Source organism: Mobula birostris, chromosome 1, assembly GCF_030028105.1.
Source record: "Mobula birostris isolate sMobBir1 chromosome 1, sMobBir1.hap1, whole genome shotgun sequence".
Classification (NCBI taxonomy): domain Eukaryota; kingdom Metazoa; phylum Chordata; class Chondrichthyes; order Myliobatiformes; family Myliobatidae; genus Mobula; species Mobula birostris.
Window position 1 is genome coordinate 201689442 of NC_092370.1, and position 25996 is coordinate 201715437.

Consider the following 25996-nt stretch of genomic DNA (forward strand, 5'->3'; position numbering starts at 1 on the left):
CTCCCGCGTCCATTTACACAACTGGGCACTTCAGAACATTCGGCAGGTTAAACAATTACACGCAATTCAGCCTTCTGTAAAATAAAATGAGACACCACTGGACTTTCTTTGACATATTTGGCCCGAGAGTATTGCGACGTGTGGGCTTGGTGTTACACACTAGGAAGTAAAGTGAAGTTTACAAGGCGGGGCCTCGGCTTTAAAAGGAAACCTTCAATGAGTCAAGTTTCTGTGCTCGCGGTGGATGTTGGCTCTTTCTCATCCGTTACATTTTGCAGAGTCTGGATCGGAGCAGTTACCATCCCGGTCAGGAATAATTAACGATGTTGAGTCCAGTCTTTCTAATGTTGTTCTGTATGTTTGTGCACCAGGGTACACAGGATATAGTTTCAAAGGAGCAGACATCTTCCTATCAGGTAACGTGCTCACTCATTTTCGTATAACGTGTTTCATAGGGTGTAGAACGTTCTTCGATACTTGGAGAGGAGTTTCCTGTACTGAGAGATCAAAGTAGGTGGATTTTAGTTTGTTGATATGCGACCTCTTTTCGGCTGTAATGTTAGTGTGGTTTGGGTCTGTATGCTACAGGCTCCGACAGGCTCCGACACCGAGGTGTCACCAGTGCTTTAAACCCGTAGCAGACTGTGCGACGTGACCAGGCAAATCTCAGTCGGGATTAAATGAATCAGGCGTAGTGTGTGTACTTACAACTCGGTCTAGATGGGGTGGATCTGAGGCTGAAAATTTACAAATTGTTAGGTTGCTTCATTCTTAGAGGAGTGAATCCCTTCACTTTGAAATCTATCATGTTTAAATCACCAAAACAATCTCGAAAAGCCTCTACCCCCACCTGAAGGCTTTCTGTGATCTAATTTATTAGGAACTCTTTGGCTAAAGAGATTTTTCTTTTCAGATGGTAAATAGATAGCGCACACTTACACACTTTCTCACACTTACACTCACACTTTCTCAAACACACACACACACACTTCCTCTCTCACACACACTCACACTGATTTAGTAATTCATGCTGTTGGATCCGTCGCTGGCCAATCTTTAAAGTTTAATAACATAGCTTTTTAAAAGCTAAATGTAATGATAAGTAGGTAATACCAGGCCGGGACGGCTATTTGGAAATGCAAGAGAGGAAACTGCAAAGGCTCTGCTCATCGCCTCCACTCTGACTCGAGTACAGGAATGGTCGGTAACTGAGAGCGATTAACGTTTAAAACGCGAATCATTGCAGGCCAGTTAGATTAGCTTAAGTACAGGTTTTATTGAAATCATTTCTGAAGGATGCTATAAAGTTTCATTATGAAATGCACTGAAAGGCCAGACGTAGTTTGCAAGGATTCATTAATGAGAAGGCCCTTAAATAATCTCTCGGCATTCAATGCCATCATCCTCTCAAAACTAACTAATAAGCTCCTAGACCTTGGCCTTAGTACTTCCTTGTGCAATTGGATCTCAGATTTCCTCAGTTGCAGACAGCAGTCGGTTCGGATTGCCAGCAGCGCCACTGCCATGATCCCCATCAACACAGGTGCAGCACAAAGCTGTGCGCTTAGCCCCCGCTCTACCGGCTTTACGTTTATGACTGTGTGGCTAAGCACAGCTCCAATGTTGTATTTCAGTTTGTTGACAATACCACTGTTGTAGGCCAAATCAAAGGTGGTGATGTATCAGCACAGAGAAGGGAAATAGAATATCTGGATGAGTGGTGCCGCAACAACAACCTCTCACTCAATGTCAGCAAAAACAAGGAGCTGATTATTGACTTCAGGAGGAGGGAACCGGAGGCCTGCGTGCCAGTCCTCATCGGAGGATCAGAGGTGGAGCGGGTCAGCAGCTTTAAATTCCTAGGGCTTAGTATTTCGGAGGACCAGTCCTGGGTATTTACGAAGAAAGAATGACAGCGCCTTTACTTCCTTGGGAGTTTGTGTAGATTTGGCATCATCTAAAACTTTGACAAACTTCCATAGATGTGCATTGAAGAGAGTACAGTATATTGATTGGCTGCATCACAGCCTGGTATGGAAACACCAATGCCCTTGAACGGAAAATGCACAAAGCAGGGCAGATTAATGAGATGCAGAGAATTAGGGACCATATGCCATTAGGGACCTGCTGATAAAATGGTTAGAAAGGCAAACTGATGTTTTCCTTTATTAAGTAAGGCATAAAATAGGAGAGCATAAAGGTTCACCTAGAGTTATCTATAGCAGAAAATAGATCACAGCTTGAATACTGCACTCAATTCTGGGCACTGATTTGCAGGAAAGATGTGATTGCTCTACAGAGGTTGCAGAGGGGATTCTTAAAGGTTAGCGGGAAAATCGTAGCTATAATTAGAAAGATTAGTTGGGTTAAGGTTGTTTTCTTCGTACCTGAAAAGACTGAGGAGATTTAATTGAGGTGTACAAAATAATAAGCCACTGCAATAGAGTAAATAGGAAGGATGTATTTCTCTTGGCAAAGATTTATGGTATTTGATTGAAGAATTAGAAAAGAGATGAGGGAGAAGATTTTCACCCAGGGAGCAACAGCACTTGGCTGAAAGGGTGGCAGAGACAGACAACCTCAAACATTTAAAATGTACACTATTTGGGTCTATAATTGAGGAACTTTACCTTGCAAGATTATGACTCTGGTGCTCAAGGGTGAGATTTGATAGGGTACCATATTCCTAATCAGAACAGACACATTGAGCTGGATAGCTGTCTTCTGTGTCATAAATTTTCTGTGATTCTGTTCTTTGATAAATTGTAGCCCAAACAACTAAAGCTAATTTAATTGTTTATTACTAGATCAGCAAATCCGCATTAAACTTAGAATTGAATTTGGAAGCAACACTAAATGAACCTTCACTCCAATTCTTTTAGCCTTCATGTTTGTACTCTACCAAGAACTTCAAAATATTTAACAGTATAAATTAAAATGGGAATTGTAAAGGCTGGAAATTAAGATAGTAATTCATTCAATCATTAATACACCATGTAGTAAATGTCAAAGAGAAGTCTTAGCTTAAGAGGTGTTACATTTGGATTGGGCAATTTCTCAGTGGTATGTCTAATGTTCAAAAGATTGAGCATGATTCTTATAGTTCAAATTTTTCCTTTTGAGTTTGAGCTTTAACATGGAGAGCATATAGATTATTAAGGCAATAAAGTATGTTAGAGAATTCATCAGAAAGTCAAAAGCACCCCTATTTTCTTACGTTCAATAAATCGATTAGAATTTAAGTTTCTTTATTGAACATTCAACCTTGCAAATTTGAAGACTATAATTATCTTGATCAAAAACAACCCATATTTTTGGATAGTGCACTGTTGCACATAAAGTTCATTGGTTGGAGGCATACTCTAAAAATGTTCTTGGTTTTTTTTATCTAACAAAATGGTAGTGATAGGATCTCACTGCTATGAGGGGTGATCGATAAGTTCATGGCCTAAGGTAGAAGAGGTCAATTTTAGAAAACCTAGCACATTTATTTTTCAACATAGTCCCCTCCTACATTTACACACTTAGTCCAGTAGTCGTGGAGCACACGGATCTTGGACCTCCAGAAAGTATCCACAGATGAGTGATTGATAAGTTCGTGGCTTAAGGTAGAAAGAGATGAGTTATACAGCTCTCGTTACATGCACATGCAGTTCAACTCTTTGAGTGATTATGTAGAAAGTTTGAAGTTAATAACTCATCAGGGGTGATTGATAAGTTCGTGGCCTAAGGTAGAAGGAGATGAGTTATTAACTTTACCAATCTTATTAGCAAACGTTTGATGGACAGATGAACAGTGAAATACAAATAAGAACGTCATTGTTTGGCCTGAATACTTTAGCTCCTTCCTTGGTCATATATTCATAACCTTGACAAATTGTGTCAATGTTCCTATATTGTTTCAAATGTTTCACCTTGCACTTGTGATGGGAAGCTTGATCACTGTTTTCAGAATAAAGTTATGAAATACCTTTAACAGGACAGTTGCCTTGTCCTTTTAATGTCAGTTTACTCTGCCTTTAAAAAGTTTCCGACTGCAAACCTACCTGCTGATTTGTAATAGCTTCTAATAGATCAATCCAATTATTTCCAGTCCTGACTCTTTCCCTGTAGCCCCGTGGATTCTTGCTCTTTTGCGAAAAAAAAGCATCATTGCCACCATCTTTTCATAGTAGCAAAACCCAAAGTTTAGCTAATTTCAGTGTGAAGAAGTGTCTTCTTCCATCACCATTAGTCTCTATTGCCAAACATCTTAGCACTGTGCTGTGATTGTCATTATGTCACTGAAATATTGTTTTACCCTTCCGTACTAAAAACAACCTCATATAGATTTATACCTCAGTTTCAGGTCAATCATGCTGTACATCTTCCTACCAAGTATCAAGACTGTTGTTTCAATAGCTTGGATAAGCCACTTAGTTATGGTGAAAGTAAGATCATTTTGCTAACTGAGCTGTAGCAGGCATTGAGCCTCTGAGTGATTTTTGACTGGGAAAGCAAAGTGAAAATGGCGTCTATTCACTGGGCATTTGGTGTATTTCAGAAAATTTGCAAATTGCAAGGCTATACTCATTTGTACATTTTAAATACAGGAAACTGGATACCTTGAAGATTGCACTTGTGATGCTGAAACTATTCAAGGACTTAACAACAAGCTGTTTTCTAAACTACAAGAGCTCCTCAAAAGTGACTATTTTAGATATTACAAGGTAAACTCCTTTGCACCTTCTGCCATGTTTATATGTAAGCCCTTTGATTATTTATTGTGATAGGGGTATACTTAACTGTTTCTTTAACTTTTCCAGGTCAATTTAAAGAAGCCTTGCCCCTTCTGGTCAGATAATAGCCACTGTGGTCTGAGGGACTGTGCTGTTAAACTTTGCCAACCAGTAAGATATTAATTTCATAAAAAATTTATTATGTACCAAGGAAAGAGAGAAAAGTAAATTTAGGAAAAAGAAAAGACTAGATTAACTGCTTGGGATGCCACGTAATTAGTTTGAAAATTTATGGAAAATCTATAACCCTCCATAAAAAAAACTTACATTTATTTCTTATGGGTCATTCATATGGCATATTTTCCATTATAATTTATTTTACATAAAGCATTATTATTTTTCTGCAGGATGATCTACCAGCAGGAATTAGATCTGAAAGCTTTAAGGTATGATACTTGCAGTAATTTCAATATTGTTTCATTCTGCATTGTACTACTTAAAGGTTAAAATATCTTTTACATTCAAACTCTATTTTAACCCTGAGATGATGTTTTAGAACTAAGTTTTATTCTTATAGTTTAATTTTTGAAGCATTTTTTATTACCCCCGCCTAGTTGTCCTTGAGAAGGAGTTGGGGAGCTGCCTTCCTGAACTGTTGCCATTGACTTATGGACAAAGTAAAATAAAATGTATTTAATCTTGTTCAAGATTATAATGATTGGACTTTCAGAATATCCAATGATCATCAACATGAAGAATAAAGCAACAGGGTAGTAATGTTATTTCGAGATCTATTAAACTCGAGTTATGTGCTAAGTTCTTTATCATTGGCTTTGGTCTAGTATACATGTTAATAAGCTTACACAACAAATATCTGTACTCAGCCACTGTTTAGATACAAGCCAACAGATAGTATTCTTGTTGACGCTGGTGGAGTATGGTTTTGAGTTACTCATTTCAATGTACAAAATATATTTATTATAAAAGTATGTATACCACATACAACCTTGAAATTTGTCTCTTTACAGGCAGCCTCAAAACAAAGAAACCCAATAGAACCAATTTAATAAAAAGACGATCAAATACCCAGTGTGCAGGAAAATATCATGCACACAATAAAAATAAGCATATAACATTCAGAACTGAAGTTCTGAAAGTGAGTCGATAGCCATGAAGCCAGTCATCACTGCAGCCGATTCAGGAGCTCGTTACTTGAAGGCCACAGTCTCAGTTCAGTGCAGGAATGAGTAAACCTTGTGGAACAGCAAGCTGAACACCGGCCCATTCCTTGCCTCCAGCCTCGACACCCTAACCTTTTCAATCTAGCCGGCCGTTCCTGGCTCCCGGATCTGGGGCCTGCCAATTCAAGGCACTCTCAGGCCTGGGCCCCTCCGCCTTGGTTTGGCCTGTACCTGAGCTTTCCAACCTGGCATGGCACTTGGATTGGCCAAACAATGGGTCATTCCTTGCTCTCAGGCCTTGGCCTTGCTACCTCAATTCAGCCTGTATCTGCCACTTTGTAATAAAAAAAATGAAGTATACACCAGTGACCTAGTTTCAGCTGGCACAAGTGCACATACAAGCTGAATTTCTCTCACCTGCAATTCCTTCTATTTATCCATTTATTCTACATGTATTTCATCTGTCTCACCTACAGCTCCGAGTAGCTGTTTGCATGCGACAGTGACCATACCCTGCTACACCGCTTCGACAAGCGGGCTAAGCCAGTTGAGGGTAGCCGGCAGGCCTGGTAATCCTGTGAGCTAGGGACAAGCCTGTCTTAGCATGCAAAGTCAACTCCAGCGGACGAGATCAACAGAGAGATCCAATGGCCAGGAAGGTGGTTCTGCAAAGCTTCGTGGAGAGTGAAGGGCATTGCAAGACCCAGAAGACGACTATTTGTAGTACTGGACCCGGACTTCTGAGGTCAATGGAGAGGAACTGCCCCGGTATAACAGCTTTTCCACTTCAAAAACTCTCCCATACAGGTGTCCTGTCATTGTTGAATATGATGCACAACCAACATTTCAACTAAAAGACCACACTAAATCCCATTTCTTCTGTATTCAGCAACTCCACCACTACCACATTTCTCTTATGCCTCTCTTTCCCTTTCTGTGTTCTCAATTTACATGTTCTCATCAACTTTTCTCACTTAGGAACCAAGTGTTTCATATTCCCACACTTCCTTTACCTTTTCCTGTGGATGACTGGATCACTGCCAAAATGTAAATCCCTCACTTGAATTCCTGTCCTATCTGAAAATAAGAGGATCACATTCTTAAAAATATTGCTAAATACAATTAAAATTAATGATTTACTGTTCATAGGCCATATAGATATGAAAGGGGAAGACAAAATACAAATATTCTGACGATTATCAATAAATTCCAGTGTTAGAACATAATGAATTGAAAAGTCAAAGTTCTACAAGGTTGTGTATCTTATACATCTTGTAAGGTAATCATTAAATAAAAATGTGGGAAATGTGCAGTAGTTCAAGCAGCACCTACAGAGTGAGTAACCAAGTTAATGTTTGAGATCAATAGCCTCTCATCAAAACCTGAGGAAGTTGGAAAGCAAACGTGTTAAGCTGCAGAAAAGGGTGGAGGAGTGGAAGAATAAGGGTCAGTTTTAAGAACACACAGTGCAGGGGTTGTGGGAGGGTGGTGGTGAAGGCTGATTTGTCTGAGAATGAGTGAGAGAGAGAGTGAGTGAGAGATAAAGAAAAAGAAGTTCCAAATGCTGGAATTGTGAAATAGCTCTGCGGTTGATGGAAATCTAAAATAAGGACAGATCAACACTACGGGGCAGGAAGTATAATGCTCTTTGATTAGGGTTAACACTTTACACAGATTTAAATTCTCTATTGTTCTTCTCTACTTTTATTTTTCCTCTATGATTCATTAATATTTTGTCCTTATTTTGCACTTTTTAATCTTCTTTGCTAAACCCTATAAATTCTAGTTGTGCTCTTCATCTTCCCAACCTTTTCTTTAGCTCTGCTTTCAGCAGCAATCCTCTCATCAAACTAAGTATCAGCTTGCTCTTTTGTATGATTCAATTGGCTGTTTGCAGAGTGCACCGGCAAACTCTAAATGTTTGTACTCCAGGTTCTCAATAACCCTGTAACACCAGAAGTTACAAATCCTTCCCCACCTCTCCAAGTCCACTCTGCTAATGCTTAGAGTTCCTTCTCCGCTATTCCTGCAGTTGGGTCAGGCACCCACCTCCTCAAATATCCAAAGTGTTCCTGCACATTGCTCTGATTTCATTGTTCCATACATACCTGTACTTCAGTGGCATAGAACCATCTGCCTAATAGCAAACAACTACTTCCATCAACGGTGCTTCTAGACCATGATACATGCCAACATTTTTGCATTCTTCAAAAGTTTAATCCCAAAGGTTCAGATCATGACATAAATAAACTCTTCTGTACAATTCTGGGAATAGAATTATTGGAACTTGTGAAAGCTCTTGCACTTATAAAGAAAATGTTCCATGTCCATTGCAGTTTGACTTACTAAATAATGCTTTGAACTACCTGCGGAAAGTATATTTGTTTTGAACCTCACCCTCAGTGTAAACAAGGGTAACAAGGGTTATGATTATTGTATTCAATGATCTTAAGGACTACCGTAATTTTAATATCAAACTGCCTAAAACTCTTATTTCCCTTTGTATTCATTGCTCATTTAATGAAACATCCTAGTTAAAGAGAAAAATGTGGAAAAATAAGAGGAGCAAAATGAAACATTCTAGTGCTAAAATGTTCACTGTAATAGATAAGCCATGAAAATACTTCATTATGAAAGAGATTAGGTTCTGCTCACTTTTCTTACTTCATTAAAATGTGTGCATATTAAGGACCCTCACACCCTGGACATGTCTACCTTTTGTTGGTACCACCAGAGAGCAGGTACAGGAGCCTGAAGACACACATTCAACAATTCAGGAATAACTTCCTCCCCTCTGTGTCAGATTTTTGAATGGTCTATGAACACGATCTCATTATTCCCTTTATTTTGCACTAGTTATTTATTTTGTAATCTACAGTAACTTAATGTCTTTGCACTTTGCTACAGCCCTGAAACAACACATTTCACACCATATAAGATGGCGATCATAAACCTGATTCTGATTCTGCACATTATCGTGGTGAGAGGATGTTTTCTGAAAATTTATTTCACCTACTGTTCTTCATCTCCTTTTTCTCATGAACCTGGACTGGAAGCAGATCTAGAATACAGTGCTCAACACATTTTCTATTCCCCTATACCTTAGAGATCTCAGATTTACAGAAATTCCTTTACCTTGTGAGAAAAATAACTCTGAGATTGTAGCAGGTTAAATTAAAAAACAAGAGAAGCAGAAACCTGGAATGGACTCTTTATTTGTAAATATTGTTACATATTATTCCCCTACTTGCCTAGTTATGAGTAAATTAAGCAAAACTACATTTTTCTTGACCGTGTACTTCCAATCAGAACAATAAGAAAATAATGACTGTAATTATGAAAGTTTTGAAAATATTTGATATTACCTTATGATACTATGATGCATAAATTGACTGTGCAATTCTGTGACCTTTCAGTATAGCAAGGAGGTAAATACTATCTCTCAACATGATGCTGAATGTGAAGAGGCAGAGAAGCTTGGGGCTGTTAACAATTCTTTGAGGTACTTTGAATGGCACAGAGAACCTGTTGTCTTAAAATGAAACTCTAATCTTATTGTTGTTCATAAAGAAATGTATGCAGTCTAGTCTCGGATAAGCTGTCTGCGAAATCACACAGACCGATTTAACCCCTTCCACCGGGAGAAGGTTGCACAGAATTCCACAGATTCACCACCCTCTGGCTAAAGAAATTCCTCCTCATCTCCATTCTAAAAGGACGCCCCTCTATTCTGAGGCTGTGACGTCCAGTTCGGAGACTTTCAAACCATAGGAAACGTCCTCTCCACATCCACTCTGTCAAGGCCTTTCACTACTTGATAGGTTTTGTAGCTGATCTCTGTCTGGTAGATAACCTGTGATCCTTAAAATCCCGAAAATCACAGATCTATGATGTCATTTACTTAGATTTTCAGAACACATTTGATAAGGTGCTTCACATGAGGCTGCTTAACAAGATAAAATCCTATAGTGTTACATTGAAGATACTGGCATGGATAGAGGAATGGCTGACAGGCAGGAGGCAGTGAGTGGAAATAAAGGGAGCCTTTTCTGGTTGGCTGCCAGTGTCTAGTGGTGTTCCTCAGAGGTCAGTATTGGGACCACTACTTTTCACATTGTTTGTCAATGATTTAGATAGTGGAATTGATGGCTTTGAGGCAAAGTTTGTGGATGATACGAAGATGGGTGGAGGGGTAGGTAGTGCTGAGGAAGTAATGCAATTGCAGCAAGACCTAGACAAATTGGAAAAATGAGCAAAAAGTGGCAGGTGGAATACAGTGTTGGGAAATGTATGATAATGCATTTTGGTAAAAGAAACAATAATGCAGACTATTATCTAAATGGGGAGAAATTTCAAACATCAGAAGTGCAAAGGTAATTAGGTGTCCTCATGTAAGTCTCCCAGATGGTTAATTTGCAGGTTGAGTCTGTGGTAAAGAAGGCAAATGCAATGTTGGCATTTATTTCAAGTGGAATAGAATATAAGAACAAGGAGATAATGCTGAGGTTTTATAAGACACTAGTCAGGCCGCACTTGGAGAATTGTCAACAGTTTTGGGGCCCTTATCTCAGAAAGAATGTATTGTCATTGGAGAGAGTCCAGAGGAAGTTCACAAGGATTATTTCCGGACTGAAAGGGTTAACATATGAGGAGCATTTGGCAGCTTTGGGCCTGTACTTACTGGAATTTAGAAGAATGCGTGGGGATCTTATTGAAACCTACTGAAAGTTGAACAGACTAGATAAGGTGGATGTGGCGAGGATGTTTCCTGTGGTGGGGGTACCCAGAACTAGAGGGTACACAGCTTCAAAATTGAGAGGCAACCTTTTAGAACAGAAATAAGGGGGAAATATTTTAGCCAAAGAGTGGTGAATCTGTGGAATGCTCTGCCACAGATTGTGATGGAGTCCAAGTCATTGAATATATTTAAAGTGGAGAGATTCCTGATTGGCCAGAGCATTAAATGATATGGTGAGACGGTAGGTGTATGGGGTTGAATGGGATCTGGGATCAGCCATGATGAAATGGTGGAGTGGACTCGATGGGCTGAATGGCCTAATTCTGCTCCTATGTCTTATGGTCTTACCTGGTCAGGCTGAAATGTAACTCCAGTGACTGACTTGGAGATGACTTAGCAAGCCATCAGTAACACAATGCCCTCAGCCTGGGAGACACATATGTTTATTAATGTACCTTCTGTAACCTTGTCACCTATGGATTACAGAGGTTTGACCCGCTGTTTTCAGGAGGTCAGAGGGACAAGTGCCAGAAGGAACCAGGATCCTTCTGTTAAGCATAGAACGTTGGCTGTGATCATATCTCATCAATTTTAACCCAACGCCTCAGCAGACCAATCTAGCGGCAAAGGACCATGTTAATTTTATTACGATTATGTTCTGCAGCCCCTGTAAGGAAACCTGGTGCCTCTTTTGCTCAGGCTCTGCTCTTCCTACTCAACCAGAATATCCTGCTCTCCCCTTTCCTGAGCACTTCTCTGAGTGTCATGGAAACATGGATGAAAATGGAGAACATTCACCAAGAGCAGTGCTGGTGTCATCCTCTTCCTGGAAGGAGTTCTGTTTTTGTTGAATGGTACTGCTACTACAGTATACCATTAACGTCAAACTGTCCTGTCTTTGCAATTGAGTGGTGTTACAATGTCAGTCAGCTTACAGGAACTGTTCTAAAATGATAGTAAATCCGAACCCTGAGTGAAATGCAACTTTGTTCCACTGGGTTCTTGGCAACAATCCCTTTTTCCTGAAATCTCTCTTCTGCCTGCTGACTAACACCCCTGGAAGAACACTGAAAGGGTCAGTGCAGGCAAGGTCTGTAATTTGAAATGTTTTGGGCCTTATGCCAGATAATTTGCCAATCACCTTGATCTATTTCCAAATAACCTTAGAGAATTTAGGACTATAATTTTCATTATTTGACTCATCTCCTAATCCATACCATATTTGATCAACAACTTTAAAATATTTTAACCTTTCAGTGAAGAAACAAAACAGGCAGTGCTTGACTGGACCAGACATGACGACTCCACAGACAACTTCTGTGAAATTGATGGTGAGTTTAACTTGTTGTTTAATTTTTAGAATAAGCAATTGTATTGATTCTGTGTTTATAAAGGAGCTTATTGCAGCTATACTTAGGCAATGGCGCTACCAGCTGATGTTTACAATTCATTTAAGATGCACACCAGAGTTTCTTTTGTAATTCGCTAGAACAGCTGGAAGAAAATTTGACCATGTATGTGATGCATACAGACTTGATTCTTTGAGCCATCTATCAGTTATTCAGCTGTTTGCAAAATAATGAAAACGTTCATTGTGTATGAAAGCGTGTAAGACAACTGAAGCATTTGTTGTGAGGATCATTGCAAAAAAACAATCGGGGTATGATGACATTATATACCCCCAAATGTCTTCATTGCTTGCATTCTAGAGCAATGGGATAGAGAGTCTCTTTCACCAAACGTACAGGAAAATGGAGAACATTTACCCTAATCAGTATTTATGACCTCATGCCATCCTCTTCCTGGAAGAGGATCTAGTTGATTGGTACTGCTAATATACCATTGGGACATCTAAAAGTCAAACCATCCTATCTTTGCAATTGAGTGGACTTGCAATGTCAATCGGCTTATAGAAACTGTTTTAAAATGGAAGTACCTTGAGTGAAGTGCAACTTTGTTCCTCAGATGAACAATCTCCGGATGCTGAGTACGTTGATCTGCTTCTCAACCCTGAACGCTATACTGGCTATAAAGGTAGAGAAACATGGAAAATTTGGAATAGTATCTATGAAGAAAATTGTTTTAAGTAAGTAATGCATCAGTAATGCCTCTAGTCCTTGAATAAAGTATGTTCAAATCAATACATAGCAAGTTACTGTAAGAAATCTGTGCAGTCATCGATTTCTCTATTCATTAGGCCAAGCTCCATTGGACGGCCATTCAACCCACTGATACCTGGCAAAGGTGAGTTAAATATAACTGGGATTACTATATTTAGAATTGTTTTTGACAGCTATAGTAGAACTTCGTAGCAAATAACAGTACTTTCTACAAAATTTGTGACAGGGAAATTTTATCTTCAGTAAAAGATCAGAGGGTTTTTTTTAAAAAAATTGAAATCATAATCAATCCAAACCCCATTCAAATAAAAACAAAAAAATGAGAGATACAAAATAATAATCTTGGTTAGTGTAAGGTTTATCACTTTAGTCCAACAAGAATATTTACCGAGAGGCAAGAGAAAAGTAAGAAAGGGATCTGGTTGTCTGTAAGGCTACATCCATTAAAAACTTGTACAGAAGAACAAATAATATTTACCTCAGTGGGTCGAGGCCTAAAAGTGAGGAAATGGTGACCTAGCTTGGAATACTGGTTTGAAGGTTCAGCACCAGTTTTCTTGGAGGACTATTTTGGCTGTTTTATTTCTAAACTGGAATTTTAAAAAGTTGATTTTTTTCCCCACTTAATTTTAGGAAGTTTGAGGGCTGTGGGTGGAGGAGTTATCTAATCAAGTTATTTAAAACAACTAAGGTATTTTTAGGGATAGATAGAATGAAATTATTTTCTTTAGTAGCAGATTCTGAGATCATAGTGAGTCCAGTTGGATCAGGAATGGCAAAACAGCTTCGATGATCTGGGTGACCTAGAATTGCTGCAAATTTATATTTTCTGGTGTATATTCATACATTTTGTGGAAATTAGATGGATGCCATTAGATTGAAGGGATCTTATTTGAAACTGGCATGGTATAAACCAGTTAGAGAAATTTTCTTATTTTGGGACAAAAACTTTGAATGATGGAATTAGTGAGCTCTGGGCAGATGGAGTTCAATCTGGAAAAGTGTGAAGTGATACACTTTGGAAGGTTGAATTTCAAGGCAGAGTACATGATTAATGTCAGGATTCTTAGCAATGTGGAAGAACAGAGAGATATTGTGATCCAAGTCCATAGATCCCTCAAGTTGCCATGAAAGTTGGTAAGATGGTTAAGAATGCATATGGTGTCTTCATTAGTCAAGCGATTGAGTTCAAGAGCTGTGAGCTTTATAAAACTCTGTCTTCAGTTCTGGTCACCTCATTATAGGAAAGTTGTGGAAGCTTTATTGAAGCTGTAGAGGAGATTTACCAGGATGCTGCCTGGATTAGAGAGCATGTTTTATGAGGACAGGTTGAGAAAGCTCGGGTTTTTCTCTTTGGAGCAAAGAAGATTGAGAAGCGACTTGACAGAGGTGTATAAGATTACAAGAGGCATAGATAGAGTGGATAGCCAGTGGCTTTTTCACAGGAAGCAATAGCTAATTCCATAGGACACACTTGTAAGGTGATTGGATGAAAGTTAAGGGAAACATCAGAGGCAGGTTTTGTTTTAACATTGAGATGGTAAGTACTTGGGATGTACTGCCTGGGGTGGTGGTTGAGGCTGATGCGTTTAGAAACTCTCAGACCGGCCCATGTTGTGGGCTATGTAAGAGGTTTAGATCAGTCATGGATTAAATTTACATAGGTCAGCACAACAGCGTGGGCCAAAGGGCCTGTACTGTTTTGTGTTCCAGGAAGGTAATTACTAATTAGATGGAACAAACATGGATTTGACAAGGCCACTTTATGCTAATTTCATTTTATGGAAATAAGTTATCAAGTTTTAACAAAAAGACACAATAGATATAAAAACAGATTTTTCAGAAGACTTGATTGAAGTTTATGAAGAGATTTATTCTGAAAATATAAAACATGGTCGGTGGAAGTATTCCACTCATTATAAAGCAAGTGAATAGGACTAAAAGAACATGACTGAATGTTTCAATGTACATGTGTCCTCTATAACTTTCGCTAAAGATATACTTTATTTGTCACATGTATATCGAAACATTCAGTGTTTGCATCAATGACCAACACAGTCCAAAGGTGTGCGGGGTGGGGGTGGGGGGGTCAGCCCGGAAGTTCTGGTATCAATATAGTAAGCCTGCAACTCACTGACCCTAACCCTAACATCTTTGGAATGTGGGAGGAAACTGGAACACCCAAAGGAAACTCACGCAGTAAAAGGAGAACGTACAAACTACTTATAGACAGTGGCGGGAATTGAATCCTGATCGCTGGCACTGTAAAGTGTTAAACTAACTGCTATGCCTCCCCTAAAAGTCAGTACAACATTGTGGGCCAAAGGGCCTGTAACGTTCTAACTTACAGACAACAGTGGGCATTGAACCCTTAGCAGAGGCGCTGTAAAGCATTACGCTGACTGCTGCACTACTGTGATGCCCCAGTAATAGTATTAGCCCACTATAGAATATGACATCAAAAGGAATCATGGAAATGCCAGCATTCAAGAATGGAAGAAAATTAATTTAGTAGCTTCCAAACTTTTTGAATAGTGAAAATGTATATTAAATGGTAATGGACAATTGGAATTTTTAGTATAAAGCATAGGGACTCTGAATATCACAGATGAAAATAAATAATATATAATTTCTGAAGATCACAAGAAATTACATATACAGCTCTGGATACCCCATTATAGTACATGGTTGAAACAATTAAAAGAATGTATCAAAAACGTTCATTAAGAAAGGACTAATTGTGAATGCTGTTAATTTCAAGGACTTTTTTCATTAGAAAAGAAAGATATGTTAATCTGAAAGAGCTTTTCAAAAATGACTGAGCAAAAATGGCAAAGTGGTAACAAAGAAACATTGAAAATTATGAAGAATGAGAACAGCTATTTTAATAGATTTTCACAAAACAATTAATGCATAGCAGTCGATAAATTGGATTTCACGCTTTTTTGATGCACTAAACAAAATTATTACTGTGATGTACACCGTTTAAGACTGACTCCATACTTTTAGGAGGATAATGCTCCTCACTAAACAGTGATCAGCAGCAGCATTCTGCCAAGACTGCCATGGAATAATATCAGAGAAGGGTGGGAACGATTTCACTTTGTACTCAGATAACATCTCATGGCCACAAGTATTCTCAAAAGCCCATTATCAGCTGTAGCTTCAGGCTTTCACAGAGGGATCTGGAAACTGCAAACTATAGAGGATGATTTAAAACATAACAACAATATTCTGGAGAAACATTTTTAATTGTACAAGTTTCACTATGTTCACTCTGTTGAACTGTACGATCATGCAGGAGGTAAATTACACTTGATCTGATTTTTAACCACCAATGATGTCACTGTATGCACAAAATGCAAACCTGACAGCCGTATGGGAGTGATTCTCACAATGGGCAGGTTTTGCAGAAATTCTGTATAAGCATTGCAAAATATGCTCAAAAATTATACATTATTCACTTCTAGACACAAATAGATCTTCCCTAATCCAGTTTCTAGGCTGGTACACAGAGAGCAGAATGGGTTCCTAAAATGTTGTTGATTTGTACTATTTGCTGAAATAGCTGGCTGCCTTGTAATTATATATCAACATTTATTATTCTGCATACAAATGTTGGGTACTACTTTGTGGTTGGTATGTAGAAAACTGATTACATCTATTTATGAAATGTAATTTAAAAAGTTTAACATTCTATGTAATTTGTTTATTTTTCTCCTGCAGGTGCTGAAGGTAATTTGTTTTGCTCAGTCCTGGGATATCATTGCCACAGGCTTACATCTACAGTTCTGGATGGCTTTGACAATGCCGACTTTGAGCATTGCAACAACACTTTGTACCTTTTTAAAAAATATACATTTTATCACATAACAAAACATATTTTTTTCATTTTGGGGTAATTTACCAGTTCTTATCAATGATTTCTTGAAAATGTCATTGCTAGTTATATATTGAAATATATATATTATTCAACATAAACAAAAGCAGTAGTGAAGAAGGACATATGGTCCATTTCACTTGCCAAACTTGGGGGAAAAATTCAACATATGGAAATCTCTGAAGCTGGTGGGTACTAGTAGTTGTGACACTGTAATTATGTGCATTTTTCTACTTTGTTTTGTATTAGTCCACTTGGAATGACCTTGAGGCAAAGTTGTTGAAACATGTGGATTATTTCACATTTCAAGATTTTTTAAATAGATAACTTCTTTTGTTGCATTAAGAATTTCCCCAAAATAAAGAAAAGCAGCTCTCCTAATGTTCCTTTCTAATCTGGTGTACTGATGGAAATGCTTTATTATAACTTGCCAAACAGTGCTTCTCCTTGCCAATAGCAGTAAATGGTATGAAATTAAGTGATTAGTAATTTAGGCTTTTTGGTGATAGAGGGTATGGTGATACATTGAATAGTGATATGAGCAAAAGCAAAATGTTAATTTTCTCCTAAATTAATAACGTTAATTATATTGAAGCTTTTGACGTATTAAAAACATCACATAACTAACGGCCGAAGTAGAATAGTTAAACGGTAGCAGTGTTACGATTCATTCTCAACAGTTTCATGAGAGAACATATGATTGTAGTCAGGGAAAATTGATTTAGCAGTAAGATTTTATTTGGAGAAAATGGGAATGAACCAGGGAGAAGGGAAATTTATCACTTCAATACCCCTGGATTAAGCCCAGTAAGCAATGCAAGTGGAGTCTTTATCATTTAAAAATTCAGTGACTTCGTGTTTGCTCATGTTAAAACTGAAACATGGTTGAAGTATTTAATTAAATGTTTTTTCCCTCTCTCCCTCCCTATAAAGGTGGAGCCTTCTACAATTGGTTGCAAGGTAAATGCATCTTCATGACCATGAACAAATACTTTTGCAGACAACGTTAACAGTTACAATTGTGAAAGTAACTGTTAAACTTTTATCAATGAAGCTACAACTATTTAAGGTGTCATCAGGTCATTATACATATTTAAATATTAAAATCCCCAGTAAATTGGAAGCAAACGATGAGTGATTGACAAGGTGTTTTTTTTTGTAACTGGAAAACTGGTACCATAGGGGTTCTGTGGGGCTTAGTACTTGGTCCTTTGCTAACTAATAAGCTCATCTTTAATGTAGGGAGGTTTGTAGATAAAATTGGCCATCTGATTGACAGCAATAAGGGATGCCTTAGGCTACAGGAAGATATAAAATATATGGGCACATGGAAGGAAAGGCACTTCATCCAGTGAAGTATGAGGGAAGTGCAACCTGGCAAGGGGACGCAGGAGAAAGAGACTATATTGCCTGGCATGATTGAACAAGGGAGAATATGTTTACAGATTCTTCAAGGTGGTGGAAGAGGTCAATAAGATGGGTAAAAAGGAATATACAATGTTTTCCTTTACTAAGGCACAGAAATACATGCAGAGAGTAGTTAGTGAACTTATCGTCTGCAAATGTAATAGACACTCTCAATTTAATACAGTACTACGATTTGTACTTGAACTGTGACCTGCAGTGCCATGGTTCCAGCACTAGAAGATGTGATTAGGCTTATTTTAAACTGGCAGAGCTGTGATGGGCCAGGTGCCCTTTATTATATCATACATTTTCAATGATGTTATGATTAACAAATCAATTATTGTTGAGGAATGAAACTAAAATTTTCTACTTCAGATTTGTGCATAGAGAAGAGATCATTTTATCGAACTATTTCAGGACTCCACACCAGCATCAATATCCATCTTAGTGCACGATATCTGTTAGAAGGTATGTACCAAACACTCGTCTTCCCCATATGATTTGTCACACACAAATCAAGGATGGCAATCTGCCAAATACAGAATGCTTCTTCTGATACTTTTAGTTAAACTTTACATCTACAGCATGCTAAAAAATATAAATTTCCTGGTCAGATAATTGAGAGTTTTGGTTTTGCTTGGTGATGCTGAGATAAACTTAATTCATTTTCTCCACGAGTACATAAGTGGGCCTAATGAAAATTTTACTGTCTCAATATGACTGGGACAATGGTAAGCAATCACTCATCTTCAACTGGTTTGAGTATGCCATCTTGCACTGTCCAGTTGCAAGGGACTGTCCTTCTCTGGTTGCGTGAAATGTGGGCAAGGACACATGACAACATTGACAAATAAGAAGCGGGGCAGCGTAAATTCTTGGAGGCATTAGAGATAATGAAAAAGATACAGGAATGTAAAAAAAATATTGCAGCTTTTCACAGTTAATATTATAGCTTGCATGCTGTATGCTGTTATGAACAATCATTAGACGCAGACAAGACTGCAGGGAAACTCCACTGTAATTAGCACAATGGGAATTGTTTCCTTTCTTGAACATATATCAGATGTTTCCTGGAATAACCTCCTTCCCAGAAGTAAAGGACAGAATATTACAATGGATCTTTTGGCATGAGGCAGAGTTGTCTCCTTTTGATTTTAAAAACTGTCAGTCAACCTATAGGTGAAGCTCCCTCATGTGGGTGTTTGTGTTCTGGGACATGTTAAAATATTTCAAAGATTAATATTGCTTTTATTTTGTCTAAAGAAAAAATATAAGAAATGCCTGCTTTAGTAACTCATTGGAACTACTGCTTTAACAGTATATTTCAAAAAAAAAAAATCAATACTTTTCCGGGGGAAAAAAGGCAAGAAGATAAGGTGTGTTGAGTGCACACCTCTTACATCTAATGTAATGTCATATAAACTCTTTTTCTACAGATACCTGGTATGAAAAGAAATGGGGGCATAACATTACAGAATTTAAGCAGAGATTTGATCCACATATTACCAAAGGAGAAGGACCACGCAGGATTCAAAACCTTTATTTCTTGTACCTGCTGGAGTTGCGGGCTTTATCCAAGGTGTTGCCCTTCTTTGAACGCCCCGCCTTTCAACTTTATACAGGCAATGAAACACAGGATACAAAATATAAAAATCTTCTTCTGGAAATTCTCAGTTTGGCCAAGTAAGCAATTATTTGGTATACAGTATTATATGGTTTATTAACAAAGTTCTATGAAGTTGTTAGGCTGAAATACAAAAATTCTGCAAGACAATTGCCTAGAGAAACTGTATCACTAAAGCTGTTAAATGAATTTGTACAGTGTTCAGGAAATTTTGTCAGAACAGCTTACCATTATTGTTCTTTTATGGTGAAATGGGGTTTAAAGACCAGCGAATCCTGTGAGTGTGGTGAAAGGGTGCAGAACATTGAACACGTTCTGCGCAGCTGCCCACTCTCACCTGATTTAGGTGACACTGACCTGCTCAACATCAACCAAACAACAGTAGAGTGAGTGGCTGGCTGGCTGGTGTGACAAGCTATGATGATGACCATTATTGTTGCAATGAAAAATTGATCCAAACTAACCCATATCTGTTAGAAACCTGGATAATGATAGTGCACGATAGGGATATCCCACAGATAGACTTGCAATGCTGGTTGCTCCTAGAAATTTACTAGGGAACTGTAACTCATAACATTGGGTAAATTCCAAGTATAATTCATTCTTTTGTGGGCCAGTTTTCTGAAAATCTGCCTTGTGCCAAATGTGACATCAGCAATTTCCCTCACATATTTTAAATTCAAATTCTGATTGTTATCCTGATATGATCACTTTGGCTCTTCTGTTTTCTTTAGACATCATTAATGAATGAATTTCTTCAGGCTAAATTTTAATTTTAAAATATGAATTTTAATTTTTGAACTGATCTTCCTTATGTAAGTTCATGTAAACAGTTTTTAACAGCATTGACAGTAGAAGTGATATTTAAAATTAACATTAGGATTTCTTCTGCACTTTTATATAAAAAAAACTTTACTTTTTTTTTCATTGGGTAAAAGGAAGCACAAACTGTCCCAACAACTTTAAATCCATGTTTTAAACTACTTTCTGGTGTTTACTTATCCTCAATAACCTCTGCTTTCTGAAAACTTTCTAGTGTCCCTTTCTACTTCATATTTCTGGACATTAACCTGTACCAGCATTTTACCCATTAATCTCTTCACTTTACTGTATTAGCATTCAACTTGCTATCTCTCCTAATTTAGTACCAACAAATTTTAGTAACACATTACTGCTCATGTCCAAATCTTTAACAGTTTCAAAGGTCTCACAGATTCCCTACATACGTTATCTGCCTGAAAAGGTCCCCCCACAAAAGTTATTGATATTTAGTTTCTTTGTTGCACCTCCACTTTTTCCAACACTGTTTCTTCCTTGTTAATAATATGTTCTGGAGTCCATGTAACAAGCCTCTGATGTTGCACCATGTCAAATTAAATATGCTTATAATTGTTACACATTTAAGAACACTTTTACAATGAATAAGCAAATTCAGATTGCTGATGGTTTGTAACACAATGGCAATCGTACTCTATTACTGCTGAGTAACAGTTTATCAATTAGTAACAATGTGTTCTGCCTTAGATCATTCCCTTCACACTTTGATGAACATTCCTTGTTTGCTGGGGAGAAAAAGGAATCTGGAAATCTAAAGGTAAGACTATATTAAAACTGCCTTTTATATTAACAATAACTAAGCCAACAAGCGTTTGATCGTAGAATAAGCAGCTGAAGACTAACTACTGCTGGTATTGCATTGACTGGAAACTCAGTCATAATTGGAACAAAATTTTCCTCCTGCGACATTTTAGCAGTTCTGTTGCCAGATTAATATCTTGGTCCTGAACCTGCATTGTACACATCCAGAAAATTAGGTGTCTAGACTAATACATTTAATTTATTCCTTTTATAAAAGCTTCTATTATAAATTTATAAATCAAATATAGCAAGATTATGGATTATAAATAAGTGCAATTAAAACATTTGCATCAGATTTTAAAAACTAAAGAACTCTGCCGATATAAGGCAAGTTAGTGGATTTAAATTTGGCAATTTTCTGGTGAAGTAACACTGATCAAAGTGGCTAAGGAAAATTGCATTTTTATCACCAGCAATTTCAAGCTTATTTAACCAATAAATAGTACAATTCTATCCATTCTTTAGAAAAAAATACGTTAGTAAAATAATCATAAGCCTTCTATTGTAGATTTGTATCCCAAATTCTGAGTGTCATACTAAAAATCACAGGATTGTTACAAAACAGCACATCAAATCTGCTATCTCTTCAGACCGAGAGAGACCTGAGACTGCAGATGCTGGAATCTAGAGCAAAGCATAAATGCTAGAATAATACTGGTGCTCAAGCAACACGTGTGGAGGCAGAGGGATGGTCAACATTTCAGATCATGATCTTGCATCAGGACTGTGGGTCTCAACCCAAAATATCATGCATTGGTTTGCATGGACACCTCTCGAGTTCTTCCAGCAGCTTATTTGTTGTTCCCATCAGTCTCATTCCCTCATTCACCCCCTGCAAATTGATTTGCCTGAAAATGCCCATCCAACTCCTTTTCCTTCTATCATCCTAACTGACAGAGAGTTCCTAACCACTTCTCAAAGAACAGTTTCTCCTTTGACTTAAAACGCCTGGCTGTACTCCACTTAGAAGCTTCACATTATTTCAACAGAATTTGATGTGCAGTGTTTTATGACTTAAGTTATTTAACCATCTGCTTGCTTTAACATTCTTTGTACATGAATCCCAGCACCTGCTAAGCAGACTTTCCAAGATTCATACAAGTACACTTTCTACACCCTCTTTGGAAAGTGGTTTCTACTTTATTGCTTCCTGCCAAAAATGGACTTGATTAATCACAGTTGCTGTTCCTTTGTTTTCGCTGCATTTGCCTCTGTGGCTTTGGGGTTCCATTTAGATGAAGGCTGGGTGCCACAGTGAGGTGGAGTGGACTTTGTGCATCTCCAAGGCCTTAGCCAGCAGATTTTAAGGATCTGTATCCTTAACAGCCTGCTATAAGTATGCTGCAGATACCCAGCAGATCAGGCAGCATCTGTGTAGAGAGAAACAAACTTTCATCCTAAGAAAGTGAGAAAATAAGTGGTTAAATTGGGGAGAATATAGACCTTCCCTTTGTTAGCATGGAGACCAAACCTGTTCAGATATTGCTTATAATTCATTTTATTAGTTTTCTTAACCTGTGTGGAGGAACATGTTAAGGCAAAGTATACAAGCCACTTCCCTGGACTTGGCCTTTTAATCATGGACAATTACTCCATATGAATGACATCAGGCAAATTATTGGCAGTCAGTCTTGGCATGAAGTGGGGGTTCTGGTCTTTCTACTCAGCACATCTGTACTCCACTGCTGGACTTATTGCTGATCCAGCAGCAAGGCAGGTGGTCAGATGCACTGTTTGCTATTATGATAACTACATTTCCATATGGCATTCGCTAATGAGCTCTGCACTACTCAAATAATTGCTGCAATTTAATTGCAAAATTTACATCCACAAATGCTAGATTGTAATATCAGGTCCAAAGGGCACCAAGAGCAACGACCCATGTCAGTGACAATAAACCAGATTCCCATCCTAATGCACTGGGGTGGCATCTGACACACTGCTTTGCCCTAAAGTGGTGGCATAGATAATCTAAAGTTCTGGTTATTGCTGCACTTTCTAGGATTTGATTTCAGCAACTGTAAGAGCCTATCCATACCCTAAGCAATCTGATTTTTTAATCATCATGCTATTGCTGAAGATAATATGCATTTCTCTCATTACAGGAAGAATTTCGGCTGCATTTCAAGAATATTACAAGGATCATGGACTGTATTGGTTGCTTCAAATGCAGACTTTGGGGCAAACTTCAGGTCAGTACTGATCTCTGAAAGAAGGAAAATGACAGTTTAATCTTCAGTTACATCTAGATGTTTTCACACACTCTCATTACTTTAGGTACAAGGGCTGGGTACTGTACTGAAGATCCTCTTCTCTGAGAAGCAGATAAACAGTATATCCGACTCTGGTCCATCTAAAAGTTTCCACCTAACACGCCAAGATATCGTTGCGCTCTTTAATGCTTTTGGAAGGTAAGGGCATTTTAAAAATAGAAACCACTACATATTAAATTGGAACTAAATAACTGTTTTCCTCCAACTTCAAGTATAGAAAATTTCTCAGAATGAGTGGGTAGGGAGAATGAGAGGCCACAGATGCTGTGCAGTTTTCAAAAAAAAAAAAAAAAAACAGCAGGATGATGTTCTCTCTCTATTATATGAGAGAAGTGGGGTTAGGGTTAGCATACTTGTCATAAAATTGACAGATACAGCTTCTGAAATTCTTCTCCTATCCAGGAGTTCTGTCATCATAGGGGCTGGGTGTTATGAATTACTTCATCCCCTAAGATTGAACATGGGGACAGAACTGGATCGGCTCCACTGCAGTTCTGTTGGTAGGGTAGGAATGTGATTACTAATAGCTCAGTTTAAGTTTACAGATAGTAATGTTGGATACATGTAGCTACTCTACCACTAAACATCAGTAACCATCTTTTGTTCCAGGGTTTCTACCAGTGTCTGGGAGCTTCAGAATTTCACAGAACTACTGAAAACTACACATTGATGGTACCAAACTTGCTACACCTTTTTTTTCCTACTGAAAGTCCTTGAGCTTTTGTTTTGAAAAGTCAAGAGCTTGTTGTAAATACAGTCGATTCTGGTTAATTGGGTGGGACACATCAGGCCCAGTACATTTTGGCTCAATTAAGGAACTGCCCCAATCAGCCAAAGTTTCATGGAGATAGTCAAAAGCTGTAAAATAGGCAAACTACTTATAACTGCTATAATTTATGGCAGTTATAAATTATAGAGGTAGTCATTTAAATAAATAGAGAACAAATTAGAACACTACTAATACTACTACAGTATTATAGAGCTAATAGATATTGATGGAAGAATTCATGCAGTGTATGCATTTTTTGATTGACTAAATGAACAAAATCAATGCAGACGCCTACTGCAGATAATGGACTGCCTTCGTACAATGCTTTTCATGATTGCAACTTTCAACTCATTTTCATTTTACATTCAAGCTGATTGTTGATACCTTCAAATTCTTTGTAATTCCCAACTTGTAGTGAAATAGTTTCATTTTCATTTCCAGCTCTCCAATCCTGAATGCTTGAAACCATGGTGAGCAAAACAGTTCCAAATTGTGTTACAGCTTACTTCTCATCAATTATCAGTGACAAGTCACTTCTCTGAACACAAATACATGCAGCTGATGCTATTTAAGAACTGAACACTCCAAGCACAGTGTAGTGTGCAACAGCCACATTAGCACGCAACTGATGCTAGATAGAAACTGACTGGCACAGTCTCCTGCTCTAATTAAGTAGCATTGTGTCCCAATTAAACAAAGGGAATCCTGGCTATTTTCTTGATTTTGTTTTGAGTAGTCCCAATTAACCAGAATCTACTGTATACTGTAAAAACAAATTTAACGCTGTCGTTGAAGAACTGTTTTCAGAAATCATGCACACAAAAATGGCTACTTTAGCCAACAATGTCATAATGATATTTGTGACAAACTGTGAATTACAACTTAGAAATTAAAGGCATTGAATGTTTTTGTAGGATTTTCACTGATGAAATGTTACCATTGGACCACTGAGTTTACAAAATGCACTGTTCCACTCCAAAAGTTCTTAACTTTGATTTTGTTTCATCCATCAAATTAAATTTTATTCAGGATAATTGCATCACTGTTGCAGCAACATTTGTTGAAATAAATGCAATTATCAAAGACAAAAGGATCACCTAAGTACTCTAACTTGAATGATAACCAAGTTAATTCCTAAATTGCATGGAGATTGTAGCATGCCCGATTAAAAGGTTTGCAAAAAAAAAATGACAAAAGCACTGATGTATCCTGAAAACATTGAAGCAAAATTGACAAATGGTTAATAATCAATCCATATTTATCAACCTGATACACAAATAATTCTAATTTTTAAAAACTTAGAACTGTAGAAGCAATTTTCTCATTGTATAAGAAAAATATCAACTCAGCTGTAAATGTTTGGGGGTCAAATCAATGTAAATGGGATGATTTTGTTTAAAACATTGTTTGATATCTGGATTGCATGTGTGCAGTGGCTTTTTAATCGATTCAACTTATTTATCTCCAACAGCCAATTTGGAAACTCCAATTGCAATAAATTTTCAACAATCTTATAAACACAAGCAGATCTGGTGTGGTTTGTGGCAAGTTTTAGAATATGTTCAAAATGTGTTTTTTTAATACTTGAGTACTAATTTGAGTTCTGTAAGTAACTGCTGCTAAAGATTTATATCTGATCTATTGCACA

General features: G+C 37.7%; 1 protein-coding gene across 1 annotated transcript; it reads left to right on the forward strand.

Moving 5' to 3' along the window:
• Positions 1 to 25871, forward strand: ero1a (endoplasmic reticulum oxidoreductase 1 alpha). The gene is made up of 15 exons (XM_072268935.1): positions 1 to 416; positions 4593 to 4709; positions 4806 to 4889; positions 5126 to 5164; positions 9316 to 9401; positions 11895 to 11968; positions 12603 to 12723; positions 12835 to 12881; positions 17571 to 17597; positions 18420 to 18512; positions 19481 to 19727; positions 21193 to 21262; positions 23412 to 23498; positions 23584 to 23717; positions 24189 to 25871. Exons 1-15 carry the CDS (start codon positions 324 to 326, stop codon positions 24247 to 24249), a joined length of 1380 nt encoding a protein of 459 aa, XP_072125036.1. The 5' UTR covers positions 1 to 323; the 3' UTR covers positions 24250 to 25871.
• Positions 25872 to 25996: the final 125 nt, after the last annotated feature.

What these genes read in the sequence shown, in the direction of transcription:
- ero1a (XM_072268935.1), top strand. Translation starts at nt 324, where the DNA reads ATGTTGAGTCCAGTCTTTCTAATGTTGTTCTGTATGTTTGTGCACCAG. An exon ending in TATGAAGAAAATTGTTTTAA is followed by an intron (nt 12,724 to 12,834) that starts GTAAGTAATGCA and finishes TCTATTCATTAG; the next exon opens with GCCAAGCTCCATTGGACGGC. An exon ending in GACTTTGGGGCAAACTTCAG is followed by an intron (nt 23,499 to 23,583) that starts GTCAGTACTGAT and finishes TCATTACTTTAG; the next exon opens with GTACAAGGGCTGGGTACTGT.